The sequence below is a fragment of the Sciurus carolinensis genome, chromosome 12, assembly GCF_902686445.1.
Source record: "Sciurus carolinensis chromosome 12, mSciCar1.2, whole genome shotgun sequence".
NCBI classification, from domain to species: Eukaryota; Metazoa; Chordata; class Mammalia; order Rodentia; family Sciuridae; genus Sciurus; species Sciurus carolinensis.
This window is the reverse complement of record NC_062224.1, coordinates 25,671,638-25,686,307: the sequence shown is the minus strand read 5'-3', so window position 1 is coordinate 25,686,307 and position 14,670 is coordinate 25,671,638. Positions and strand designations below refer to the sequence as shown.

Here is a 14,670-nt window from a genome sequence, read left to right as displayed (position 1 = left end):
ATACTAATTGCATCCATATTCCTGGGCATGTTCCCATTAAAGAACTCTGCCACAGCAAGAGTGCTTTAAACAGTGACAGGTTTTGTGGTCAGTGTATTTATTTCCTGCCTGAAAAGAGTGTCAGAAAAATATGGCAGCTGTTGTATCATGTGAATGAGTTCAGCAAAATTTGGTATCCCAATTGTTTGGCTTTGTGGCTCTGGGTGATTAATCCTTTCCTCTCCCTTTTGCGGCATTTCTGGTTGTGTGTGAAAATTCAATTCTTTCTGAACTTTTTCACCCACACATTTGGTCCTTAAGGATTTGGGAATGAAAACTTAAGCTCATAGAAATTTCCTTTAATTTATCTTTGCCTTTTCAAATTGGCTTGTTTCCTTTCTTTCTTTCTTTTCTTTTCTTTTCTTTTTTTTTTGTTTCCCCCAGATTGTTTGTTTCTTTAAAAAATGAAAATCATTAACTTGCAGGAAAAACAGACCATTATATAGTTGATTGTTTCCATTTTCTTCTCCCTATGATTTTGTCTTTTTTTTCTTTATCAGTAGTCAGATAACATGGCATTTTAGAGACATACACACTAGTATGAGTAGACTCAACTTGTTCTTTCTTTTAATATCATAAGCCTGTACAATTTTACTTTACCTGTAGATTCTTATGACGGATTTAATGTACCCTATTGTAATTGTGCACTAAAAATTATAGATGTTGACTTTTTAAAATCATAAATGTGAACATATGAAAAAGTTCCCCAAATTAAATTCTCTACATCACTGTTGTGCTTCAAGATCTCCATGAAGTTTCTTCTCCCTCCTTGTCAACAGTTTCTCTGATGTAGCTTTACCTAAAGTTCACTTTGGCAAAGTTTCAGTCTGATTTTGAAAGACATTAGTTGCAACCACCTAGTAAAAACCATGCTGCTTTCCTAAAATAATGTTCTAGGGACCTTGTTCCTTTTTTGTACTAGATTACAGTAATGGGATCCACACAGTAAATGTTAGATGTGCTTCTGAGCACCTGGCTTGTTTCTTTTTTGAAAGTGTGATGTGTGTAATTGATTGTCTGGACTGAATTTGGATTCCCTAATCTTAAAGTCAAAGCTATATCCTACATTAAATAGATCTATAGACTCTGACGATAGCTCTTTTGTGTCCTGTTTATTTATTGCCTCTGACTCATTTCTATTTGTCTGCTCTCAGTTTCCTCTAACTTCCTACATGTTTCTTGCTCTATGATCTTTTATGGTGCTTATTTTTTGCAAGGTGCCATAAATCTGTCTCTAAATTTTAAAGTTTGGATAAAATTTAGATAACTTTCCTTAAAAAGAGTCTATTTAGACAGGTTAAAATGTGTTCTGTAAATGATCAGAAACCAGGTGTAAAATAAAACTTGTCTAAGGTTTGGAGAGAAGATGATGCACAAGAATCATTTGACAACAACAGTTGCATAGGAACCACAGTGCCCCAGTCTCCTACATTTATTCCAAGTTAACAAGGAGCAGACAAACACACCAAGAAACCCTATTTCCTTGGTTATAAAACATGGGAGTAAAAACAGACAAATGAAAGATCATCACTCTGATTGTTAGGAATAGATGGGAAAAATAACTAATAATAGCACCCTGGTTTAAAAACAAACAAACAAACAAGTTTTTCTAAAAAGATCTCTTCTTGGCAGAGAAAGTATGCTTAATGAACACTAAAAAAAGGTGTGTAAAAGGAGAACCATAGAAACATGTTTATTTGAAATTTGTATTTTATATTTCTTTTATCTGAAAGATTAGCCTATTCAGCAAGGCTTAAGACTCCTCAAGTCCTACAACTAGAAATTTGGAGAAATTTAAGAATTCGAAATGACAGAAGTAGAAATGGGGAGAGTAGAGTTGAGATTTAATTCTCTGGGACATCCTCAGATTCACCATTAATAAACATGATACCCAGATTAAATTAATTCCATTTCCACCAGAGAATTGATTATATTTCATAATGTAGATCCATCCTTCAAAAAATGTCACATTACTTTTATGAATAGAAAACATCTTTCACCAGTAGTAATAAATCAAATGCTTCATAGCCTGAAAATTCACTAGATGACCTTGATATTTTAACATGGATGTTCCATACACCTCATTTATCAAGATACAAATAAGAGACACAGATCTTTACTTTTAAGTGCTATAAAATGAGTTATTAATATCACATTAGCTTTTCTCTAGTCATATGACTTTTCCAGTGTCCAGGTAATGGAAAGAGAAAAATTCTGCCTATGCTACTGTCCTCAGTCCTCTTCAGGAAAACCCCAGATACTGCTCTGGGCTGCCACATACCCAGATGTAAAAGAAATGGGAAAAGACAGCACAAAATAGGCTCCTGGATTATTTAAGATCTTGGGCAAAGTGGAAAGGGAAACTAAATATGAATATACATCTACTAGAATAGTAAAAATGAAATGTCTTTCCTCTCTGGGGGCTGATATTTTTGGGTGTAGGGATAAGGGTACAGAGCAGACAGGGATCATTGGATGAAGTTCCATCATTAGACCTTCAGACCATAGGTATTTATTAACTTCCTCTTTCTGCAAACCTTCTGTTGATTCCTACTGTGTTTCTGGCACTTCATTACATTCTGGAACAGAGAGATATGCAAAGCAGATATGTCATCCTCAAAAGAACTTATAGTTCAGTGAGGGAAGACTCTCAATCGTCCCATCTGTTAAAAAACAAAAAGTCATGGGCAAGATGATTGCAAAGATCCTTTCTAGCTCTAAATTAGCGAATAGATGTATTATCATTATTATTATCATTATTATTACAAATTTTTATGTCTTTGTATTCTCTTACCTGAATTTGATTTCATTGATTCCAAGCTTGGGGGTGGAGGGGGCAAGATAAGACAGGAGACAGGATAGGAGGGGACAGGAGCTCAGGGGACAGGAGAAAGAAGTAGGAAATTTAAAAGAAGTTCTAAATTATAAAAGGAGAAAAGAATACAAAGAAGGTCAAAAGAATAGCTCTCAACTATCAGTAGCCTCAAGCCTGTGGTGGGCATTGCAAAAATATCTCATTTCATCTAAGAGACAGAATCTAGCAGCTCCCACCCTCTAAAAAGAAATCCTAGAAGCCCTGTACTGATCAAATTTGTAAGTCTAAGACCTAGTACAGTGTTTAATATATATCCTAGAAATGTTGGATAGATTTCAATAAATAAATTTGAAAGATGATAAATAACATCAATAACATTCTGTCATTCCACCATCTTAAAGAATGAGTGACCACATTGTAGAGCATCAGTTTCCTTCAGGGACTTGACTCATGGCAGTCATGTCTGGGATCTTAAGATATTATCTGGCCTCTCAGGAGTAATATATAGAAATTAGTTCATAAGTGAAAGTGTGAGAGCAAATTCCTCTACACATATATATACAACAAATATCATCTGATAGATGAATTATGTTGTTTATTCCTTCAAATCCCTGTAATGTCTATGTCATAATTATTCCAATTTCAGAAACTGTGGTTCTATGTCTAAGTGTACAGGTTTTGACAATAAATTTTTTTTAAATTTTAATTTGTTGTTTTTGGTTACACATGACAGTAGAATGTATTTTGACATACCTGCATGGAGTAGAACTTCCTCTTTTTTGTGGTTGTACATAATGTGTAGTTATATAGGTCGTGTATTCATATATGAACATAGGAAAGTCATGTCTGTCATTTTAATGTCTTTCCTATTCCCATCCTGCCTTCCTTCCTTTCATTCCCCTTTGTCTAATCCAATGAACTTCGATTCTTCCCTCTCCCCTGCTTATTGTGTGTTAGCATCTGCATATCGGAGAGAACATTCAGCCTTTGGTTTGGGGGATTTGGTTTATTTCACTTATCATGATACTGACAGTAAAATTTTATAACATGAGCTACCTCGATGTAGTAGTAAACACCATCCATGGCCCTCTTCAAGGTATTCCCTTTAACCTCTAAAGTTTCTACTCATTTTTTTAGTTTATTTTTCTCTAACCATTTTCTGAACCGACTCTAACATATGAACATATGTGATAGCTCTACTCCCATGAGATGGCAGAGGGGCATAGGTATTGGGTGGATTTGACTAACCAGATGGACCAGTTAGTTTCTCAGATATACAAAATGGCAGATTAGTAAGTTACTAAAATGTGTGTCTGTTGGGCTGGGGTTGTAACTCAGTGGTACAGCGCTTGCTTAGTATGCGTGAGGCATTGGGTTCGAGTCTCAGCACCACATAATACATAAAGGTCCATCAACAACTAAAAAAGCATTTTTTAAAAAAATGTGTCTGTTATTAACAAAAATTGTTAAACCATGCATTCATACTAAAAATGGCACTTTAGTAAATAATATTGATAAATTATAAAGTAGATTAAAATATTGATAAAAGTACAGTATTTATATAGGGATATTTCTCTTGAAGTATAGACTTGTAACTCAGGCATTGTCCTGTCACTCTTCCCTTGTCACCCTCCTGAGAGTCAATCTCCAACATTTAGAGTGACAACTGTGATCACTACCACTTCTGTTTCCTTTTCAGCCTGGATAAACATTTATTTACTTACCAAGTCTAAAGATTTTCACATTAACTGGCAAACGGATTCTACTCTAAAACTCCAAGCATTGACATGACAGTTTTCCCCATTGTACTAGAATTAGAATTCTGTTTATATTAGGGAATGTTTTATAGTCCCTCTAAGCCAGAGATAAAGGTGTTTATCAGAAAGGAAAACTTTCCTGGTATAAATAGACAGGAAAAAGAAATAAAACGTAGTCACATTGGAAGGGTAAGAATAAAATTCTCTATTCACAAATGACATTATATACAGAAAGTCCCAAATCCACAGGAAAACGGCTAGAGTTGAGCAATTCATTCAGTAAACATACAAGATACAAGATCAGCTCTCAAAATTCATTTGTGCTTTGTTTTACCAGCCATGAACAATCAGAAAAACAAATTTAGAAAGTAATTTCATTGACAATTAGCATCTAAAAGAAAAAAAATACTTGGGAATAAATTTAATCAGTATTCCTGAAAGAAAAATTTAAAAACCTAAGTAAATAGAAATCCATCCTGAGTTCATGGACAGGAATGTTGTCAAGGCAAAATACAGCTTCCAGGAAATATTTCTAAAAATTTGAACAGTCTTTTTTTATAAAAATGGAAAACAATCTATACTCATGTGAAATTGCTGTGATACTAAATAGTCAAAGTAACCTTGAAATATAACAAGGCTGGGAAGATCACAGTTCCTAAAATCAAAACTTACCACAAAATTAGAGTAAACAAAAGAAACTGGTATTAGCAAGAGAAAATGGAATATAAATCAGTGGAATGTAACTGAATCCAAATATACACTCATATAATCTATGCCAATTGATGTTTGAAAAAGGGTACTGACTCCATTTAATAGGAAAAGAATAATTTCTTTAATAGACAAGTTGATTTCCACATACAGAAGGATAAATTTGGATCCCTACCTCAAATCATATATAAAAATTAACTCAAAATGGATCAAAACCTTCTTAAGAGCCAAAATGGAGGAAAATATTTGAAAATCATATATCTGATGAGATAAATCTCTCGAATTTTTATAACTCAAGAACAAAATGACTACCCAGTTTTAAAATGGGCAAAGTAATTGAACAGATAATTGAATAGACATTTTCTTCAAAGAAATTTGCAGGTAGTCAATAGACGTATCAAAAGAGATTCAACATTACTTATTAGAGAAATGCAAATGATAGCTAAATTCCCCTTCACACTTACTAGGATGGCAACAAGAATAACGGTAATAAATGGAAAGCAACAAATGTTGGCAAAGATGGGGAGAAATAGAAATCCTCACAAATCAATGGAGGTGAACTAAAATGGTACAGAATAATGTAAAACAGTTTGGTGGGTCCTCAAAAACTTAAAATAGAATTCCTGTGTGATTCAGAAATTTCACTTCTGGTGTATAACAAAAGGCACTGAAATAGAGACTCAAATGGTTATTTATCCCCCAATGTTCATGGCAACATTATTCACAAGATCTGAAAGATGAAAATAAACTAAGTGTCCATCAATTGACAAATGAATAAAACCAAATGTGGCATATACATACAGTAGGATATTGTTAAACAATGGACAGATTGAAGATCTGATAATCTTGCAAACATTATGCTAAGTGAAATAAGTCAGACAAATGTGGGATTCCAATGATATAGGATACCTATAATAGGAAAGTTCACCAACACAGAAATTAGATTAGAGGTCACCAGGAGTTAGTTGGAGAAGGTAATGGGGAGTTATTGCTTAATGAATATGGAGTTTCAGTTTGAAGTGATGAAAACATTTTGGAAACAAAAGTGATGGTTGCACAATACTGCAAAAGTAATTGATGATGCTGAATTTTAATTTAAAAGCAGTTAAAAGGGAAAATTTGGGGGTTACTATATTTTGCAATTTTCAAACTTAGTAACAAAAAATAATAAAAATCATGTTACCATAAACCATAAAATTATATACTTGAAATGTGTGAATATTATGGTAGATGAGTTATATCTCAATAAAACTTTGGAGAACAAATAATATAAACTAAACATTGATCTCAAAGTTCTGTTTACTGGATGCAACATACATGGGTTTTTGTTTTATTCTTTTTGTTTTTCTTCATTGCCCATTTCCAATAATTTCAGATTATTAGGAATACCTCCATGTTTTTGTCAACACTGAAACAATTTGTCAGTAAGTCATGAAGTGAATTCCTTTTGATGTATACATATACTCACTAAATTAAAATTGGAAATTCCCATCAGAATTATCCTAGTTCCGCACTGGCCTGCCTCTGTGCCTTTAGCCCACACAGAAAGCCACATTGTAAATGCTGCACACACTGGAAATGAAAGGATCTTAATAATAATGTACAGTGAATCATGAGAAGTTATGGGGGGCAAACCAATGCGATCCATGCATTTTTCTTTCCTCCCTCAGAATTTCTGTGTCAATTACCTGCTCATTTCCCAAGATGGTTATATTTTTTAGAACCTCATCTCTTTAGGAGCCTATTGACGGATACAATGAGTTAAGTGAAATTTAGCCTGATGTAGACTTACCGTTGCCATTATTCAGGGTAAAAACTGGCAGAAAAGTTCATAATCAAAGAAGTATGTTTTCCTTCATCTAAGGAACTATTGTTTAAGTGAAGTTTTTATTTGGTTATCAAAGAGATGATCTATGAAGATGGAAAATTATAGCAGAATTCAAAATAGTAAATATGTAGAATGGCATGAAAATTTTACTTCATGCAAGTATCTATGGTTGGTGTGTGATATTTTACCTTATAAATAGAAACACATTGAGACTTAACATAATAATCCCGAGATTTCCAAGAATGGAGAGTCATACCTTTGATCTGGGAAAAATAAAGTAGTTTGAGGTTGCTAATAAAGTTTGAAGCAGGAGGAATTTATAATTTGTCATCTTCCACTACTCACACATTGACCCTTTCCTCTGTTTCTACCCTCAGGCCATCTTCCTACTTTGGGGTTACCCAATCCCTAAAATCCGATACCTTCAATATTTTTACTTTCATAGAAAATTATTTAAAACTTTAAAATCCTTTCAAAAGAAAAGTAGCTTTGATAGTAAATTAACATGGCTGGAATATTTTATCAGTTTACCTGACTTCTACTTGCCAGTCTTGGCCTGGGTCATCTGGGGTCTCAGCAGTCCAAAGCCAAAATGATTGCCTTACATTAAGACCCTTCAAGCTATTTGTGCCTCAATTCTATGCAGTCGACTGCCAAGCCTGTCCCTTCAGTTTCTAGTTGCCTGCCTGGACTTTGGACCATCTGTCCCGTCTAGCCCTATGGCTGAGTTTCCTCCTGCTTTTGATTTCATGCCTGATTTCAGCCTAGTTTAATTTTTTCCTCAGTCCTTGGTGTCTCTGGATGTTCCATATTTACCTACTTGCTAATTTCCATTCTGTTTTGATTTTCCTACTTCATGTTCATCATTCTTGACAAGCTCTTGCTTTAGCATTTTGACACATTTCCAAACTGCCCTCTCTTTCCTTCCTAGTCTCCACTTTGAGAATAACCCTGCCTACTGAATGCACTAACCATACCATTTACTGAGTTTACTACTCTGAGAACTTAACATAGACTCGACTTGGAAGAGTCAAAAATGATTTATTCAGTGTAATTGGAGAAACTCATAAGTATTCCATTAGTGGTTAAGGAATTAGCACATACTTGTTGACTCATTTAAGTGTGCAACTATGACTTTTCACATAACCCACAAAATAGCTACATGTAGTGCTATTCATCAATAACCAAAATGTAGCCTCACTGAGGGTGAAATATTTAATCTGTCCCATATTTAAGCCAATTGCTTAAAAACTGTGGAGATCAGAACCTGAGAAGACACTGACTCCTGAGGGAGACTGTATTGCCAGTCAAACATAATTACACAGATTAGACTGTTAGATTCAGCAATGCTATTATTTCTTAGAAAAGGACCTTGTGGTTTTGATAGATGACAACAGGAAGTCAAGCCTCTGGGAATTTTCTTTAACAAAAATAAAACAAGTAAGAACTTCCTCTTTACTGCCTTTTCATTTTGGATTTAGGGGTACATTATTAACAAATTTGACTGTCATTATTCCCCAGTTAGACAAAAATATTCATGCACTATATATTTTTTTCCTCCTAGTTGCCTTTAAGACACTAGCAATTATCCCAAAATTGGTCTTCCATTCTCTGTTGTGTGTCTGTGTAAGTGTATGTGTGTGCACAAGCACATGCATGCATGGAACCCTCTTTAAGTCTATATTTAGGGTATATTTAGTTATTGGTTATGTTATTTTTGTTCCTGTGATGCAAACTTTTTCTTCATTGGTTATAACAAATACTGAGGGCTACTTATTTATGGAGGAGTCTAAGAAGTACAAAAAGAAAATGTTCATCATTTAGGCACTCAGATAATTATAGTGAGTTACACAGATCTAGTCCAATATGTGAGATTACTGAGGACATGTCTTTTTATGATTTTCATGAAAGGAAACATTAACATGAAGAAATCTGAAAAACACCCAAATTTAAATTTACTGACTAAAATATTGAAGACCAGGGCTCACATGGTACAGGTCTCTACAATAGCCACTGTCATAGAAAATCATCTTCACGAAGTGGTGGTCTTGCTCTCTTGCAGTCTAATGAACTTTCTGATGGCCTTTCCCTATAACCATTTCAGCCACATATTACATTGTTCTGTCTGATGCTGTGTTATTTGAATTACTTGAGTAATATTTTAAGAAATCAATATTAAGACCGGCTTATGCCACTTTTATTTGCTTGGGTTTATTTGGATCCAAATACTCAGAGTTCAAATTACATTTGCTGGTTGTCTTGGGGTCCTATAAAAAAATAAAACTTTACTTATGGTAATAAATTCATGAAAATAAGTATGCTGGCTAGACAATGTGTCTCTCAAAGGTTTCTGACAAACAACAACCTGCAATTCTCCTTTGCTGCATTTCAATACTTATTTATTAACATTTATTTTTGTTGGTTCTGTGTGTTTTAAGGAAAACTGAGGGAAGTGGTAACTGTGCCTTTGTCAATCCAGTTTATGGGAACTGGAGCAACCCTGAGAAAATAGAGGTAAGTGGCAATGATAAAGAGTATTATTTCAGAGGCAAAAATACACAGAGACATATGTACACACGCATATACACACAGAGAGAGAAAAAACCCATGTACCCAGCTAATTTTGTTTGGATGTGTTTCTGCATCAGGGCTAAGAGAAATGTTTCAGTGGAGTTATTTAGATTGGGGGTTAAAAAAGGAGTTTCAGTCTCTAAAAATGTGCAATGAGAATTTTCCATTTCAGGACAGCTTCAATCTCCTTGTAAAGTCAGTTCACTGTTAAATGGCTTTGTGGTCACTGTTCATACTCAAAGAGAGAAATCTGGAAAAAATCAGTTTAACCCACAGAGAATTACTCAGCTATTCACAATAACTTTTCATTGAGTGTTCTTTAGTTTATTCTCAAAAGACTAAAGGAAGGATCACACTCTGTGGTCACTTTAAACTTAGTGTGGTTAGTGAGGGTCATTACCTGATAACGAAGAGGAAAGCAAAAATGGAAATGCTTTACATCTTTCTTGGCCCTTTGCGGGGGGGTAGCAGGGAGCGGGGTTCCCCTGTCAGGCTAGAGAAAAAATGTCAGGGAAAATCTCTCTGCTACCTACATACAAATTCACCTTTCTTTTCTTTTCTTCTTCCTTCCCTCCCTTCCTCCCTCCTGTCTACCTTCCTTTCTTTCTTCCCTTCTTTCTTCCTTCCTTTCCTTTTTTCTTTCCTTATTTCATTGTCTGATTTATCTCTTTGCAGATTTACTGAGGTACAATTGACAAATGAAAGCTGTATATTTTGAAGTTATGCAAAGTGATTTTTAATAAACACAAATACGTTGTGAGGTGATTACCATAATCAAGCTAATTAGCATCTCCAGCACCTCACATGCTCAATTCATGTGTGTGGTGAGAATATTAAAGATCTACTCTCACAGCAAATCCCAAGTATATGATACAGTGTTAATATCATGACTTTGCTGTACATTAGATCTCCAGAACTTATTCATCCTGAATAATTGACACTTTGTACATCTTGACCAACATCACTTCCCTTTCTTTCATAGGTAATATGAGCATTCATTGGATATGAAATATGTTTTGTCAGGACACACCTCTTCCTCCTGTCTATGAGTGTTGACTTACATCTGGGTTCAGAACTATTATCTTTGATTCTTTCTCTTGTAAAACCGAGGATATAGAAAACCAAAGTTTTATTTCTCATTATTTTTAATGAAAATAAGTCATAAACAATTTGTTATTTTGTTGTTGCTGAAAAATGAGTAGCAATGGATCAGATCAGATGGTTTCTAGTAGTTTCAGAGACTGGGTGATGTCGTTGAAGTCTAATATAACCCTTGAATTTTTAATTTCTGTATTTTCTTCAATAATGATGTGATTCACATGTTTAGTATTGTTTTGGCAGGAAACAAAAATAAGAAGGAAGATATTTCCCAGACATAGAGAGAATTAATTTGATTTGTCAAGTGAATCAAGACAAGAGTAAAAGGGAAGTCTGTCCCTACTTAATGAATAATAAATAAATACAGGCCTACATTGTTTAAGGAACCTAAGTAGGAAGGTGTAATATAAACATATTTTCAATTTTAGTAAAGAAAAGGAAATGTCATCTTTTTTACCCTCAACTTAGATTAACTTTTAATCGCTGATAGACACAACTGTTATAGAAATTTAAGTGGAATTCTTTTACATTTTTTAAAACACTAATATCTCCCAAACTTGCAGTAATTAAAGAGTGGCTTGGAAGAATAATAAAGAATATGTATTTTTTATTTTCCACTGAGAAGACAGCTTCTCCAGAGTTCTAGTCTGTGCTTCTCAGCACACACAGGAAGAGATCTAAATCAAAGACACAGCTTTCAGTGTGCTTTTCAGCTAGTTTTCACTGTGTATACATATGGCAGTGCAATCGATGACTCTTGGGAAACTTCAAAGCGATTTCTTGTTATTTTCTATTCTGATAAAAGAAAAATCACTCCCTTTTTCACATTCCTTTTTTCTTTTCAGTAAAAGCAGAGAAAGAAAACCTGTCATATCTTCTAACCTTTGTTGCTGTTTTGATTTCTATTGTTTCAGAAAGAAATGATTTTATATTAATTGAGCTAAGTTTGCTTTCCTTGACATTATAACAGAACAAAATAGACTTTATTCAAAGAAGACCGGTTAAAGTTATTTTCCGCTATAGATATTGAAAGAGTATAAAGAACTGTTGTGCACCCAGCGGCCAACATCAAAGATGACCAACCCAGAAGAATGATGCTTAACTTCTCCTACCACCTGCTCCCTGACCCCTGGAAAATATTTAAGCAAATTCCAAATGTCATTTAGTTTCATCTGTAAAACCTTACTTGTATCTTTAAGAAAAAAAAATGACTTCTGAACAAATATAACCAGAGTGTCATACCTGAAAATTTCACCATAATTTCTTGGTCCCACCAAACATTTAGTGTTCAACCTTTTTCAGTTGTCTCACAAATAAGGATGGAGATTTTTGTTGGGGTTTGCATGTTTGTTGTTACGACTGTATTTTTAAAATCAGAATCCATGTAAGGTATATACATTCAAATCTCTTAAGTCTCTTTTAATCTCTAGATTCCATTTTCTCTCCCTCTCTCTTTTGTATTTTTTTTTTTTTTGGTTCTAATTGGTTATACCTGACAGTAGAATGCATTTTAAAACATCATACAAAAAGGGAGTTTAACTTCTCATTCTTCAGGTTGAACATGATGTAGAATCGTACCAGTCAGGTAGTCATACATGTACATAGGATAATAATGTCTGATTCATTCTACTATCCTTAAAAAAAAAGTTTGTTCTCTATAAGTTCCCATATTGTAGACTTTCTGATATACTCTGTAACCCTGAATTCTACTGTCTTAATGCTGTTGATTTTTTTTTTTTTTTTTTTTTTTTGGGTGCTGGGGATCGAACTCAGGGCCTTGTGCTTACAAGGCAAGCACTCTACCAGCTGAGCTATCTCCCCAGCCCCTTAATGCTGTTGATTTTTAAAAATACTTTTGTTTATTTTGTTTAACCTAACTTAATTCAATATAGTAGGCTTAGTGAAACCAGCATCAAAAAAAAAAAAAAAAAAAAAAAATCCCTCAAAATACTAGCCTCACTGCTTTCCTCCATCCTACCAGAGGTGAGAATGAGGTAGTGGGACCTCTGTCCAGAGGACCCTGGGAACACACTGGCTAGTTCTGTGTTAGAGGTTCAGCAGCATGTGCTGGGGGTGTTGGTAAAAGACTAAGGGATGCTCCTGTAGCTCCTCCACAGGAAATCCACCAGGAACTTACTGCATTCTGCATGATCCTATTTAATGCCTGCACTCCTGACCTTTTCAATGTGTGTTTCCTCCTTAGAGTTCTGTATACTCCTTTTCAAATCCGTTTTATGGCACAACATCAGGAAGCCTGGAAACCGTATCTCATCATCTCAAATAGTAGCATCAAGATCAAGATTGATCCAATATTGGGTGTTTATAGAAAACTGCATCTTCTAAACTCATGCAAAGACAAAACAGAAGAGATGTGAAATGCTAGTGTAATTATGACCTTTACCCCACCCCCCAGTCTCACTGAATATATTGAATATTTTCATGGAATCAGAATCAGTAACTATCTTCATTGTATATCTGAGTATTTTAATAAAATATTCTACTTGTTTCCCTGTGATTTTATACTGGTTGTCTTTTTAAAATTTTTATTGTTTTAGTTGTAAATGTACACAATACCTTATTTTATTTATTTATGTGGTGCTGAGGATTGAACCCAGTGCCCCATGCATGTGAGGCAAGCACTCTACCATTGAGCCACAATCCCGGTCCTGGTTATTTCTCAAAGTGATGAATCTAGTTGTTTCAGACACTAAACATAAAGAAGTCTTGAAATTTCTTTAGCCTACAGCATAGAAACCAGAATAATTTGACTTGCTATACAAATAAGAAAAAATGGGCAAATCATTATAATACTAATCAATATAACCATAGTAAATGTATTTGCATTTTGAAAAAATGTGTGATAAATGTTTCTGTACTGATTTGTTTTGAATAATCATGTTAACACTTATATAGACATAGGAAATAATGTTAAAATATGAGTTAAGAAGTATTAGAAAAAAATCTTTTAAAAAAAGAAGTATTGGGCTACAAGAAACTGAAAAATCCCTATTTGAATGGCTTAAATAATGTAATATTTAAATTTTTTTTATTTGTAGATTGACACAATACCTTTATTTATTTATTTTTATGTGGTGCTGAGGTTTGAACCCAGTGCCTCACATGTGCTAGGCGAGCGCTCTACCACTGAGCTACAGCCCCAACCCTGTAACCAACCATTATTTATTCCACAAATCAGGAGATAGGGCAACTATTTGGTGGGTTATTGTATGAACTGCATGACCTCAGCAAGGACCCTGGTTCTTTACAAGTCTGACTTCCCACACTCTATTCTAAGGTCAATTCCACAGATTAGACTATGGCTATTCAAGCTGCAGCATCATGTTCACAATAAACTTGAGACAGGGAAGGGTCTGTTTCTTTCTGTGTATCATGTTTTACTACCCAGGAAATCCCAGCATGCACTTCCATCAACAGCTCTCTTCTCATTGCCCACGATAGACCTGGTCCTGGTGCTAAGCCAATCGCTTCAAAGGTAGGAGGCCACCATGATCGACTAGGACCCTTCACTTTTTACCCTGGTGTTGACAATAGATCTGTGGAGCACATTGTCAAGTAGCTGGGGGGTAGGCACTTGTACAAAATTGTTAGGAAGGATGAAGTGATACACAGTCTAAGTTTCACTATTATTTTGTGAGAATACAGACTATCTAAAAAATATTATTTTCTTATTAACCTTGGAATAAATCAACCTTAAATTTTATTTGAGAATTTTTGAACCCCACTACCTGAAGTGTAGTTTTTCTCAATATTAATATCTTCTTCTAATTGCTACTTTCATAATGACACCAAAATTTCTGATCCTAAAAAAATTATCACAAGAAAAGATCAGCAAT

General features: G+C 34.4%; 1 protein-coding gene across 1 annotated transcript in view; it reads left to right on the top strand.

The window, feature by feature from the left end:
• The window catches only part of Malrd1 (MAM and LDL receptor class A domain containing 1), a 686,047-nt gene extending 672,775 nt beyond the window's left edge, over nt 1-13,272 (top strand). Inside the window, exons 39-40 of the mRNA XM_047521295.1 lie at nt 9,586-9,661; nt 13,020-13,272. Coding sequence (XP_047377251.1) covers nt 9,586-9,661; nt 13,020-13,100 — 157 coding nt within the window. The 3' untranslated portion in view covers nt 13,101-13,272. The remainder of the gene's footprint in view (nt 1-9,585; nt 9,662-13,019) is intronic.
• The last annotated feature ends 1,398 nt before the right edge of the window (nt 13,273-14,670 follow it).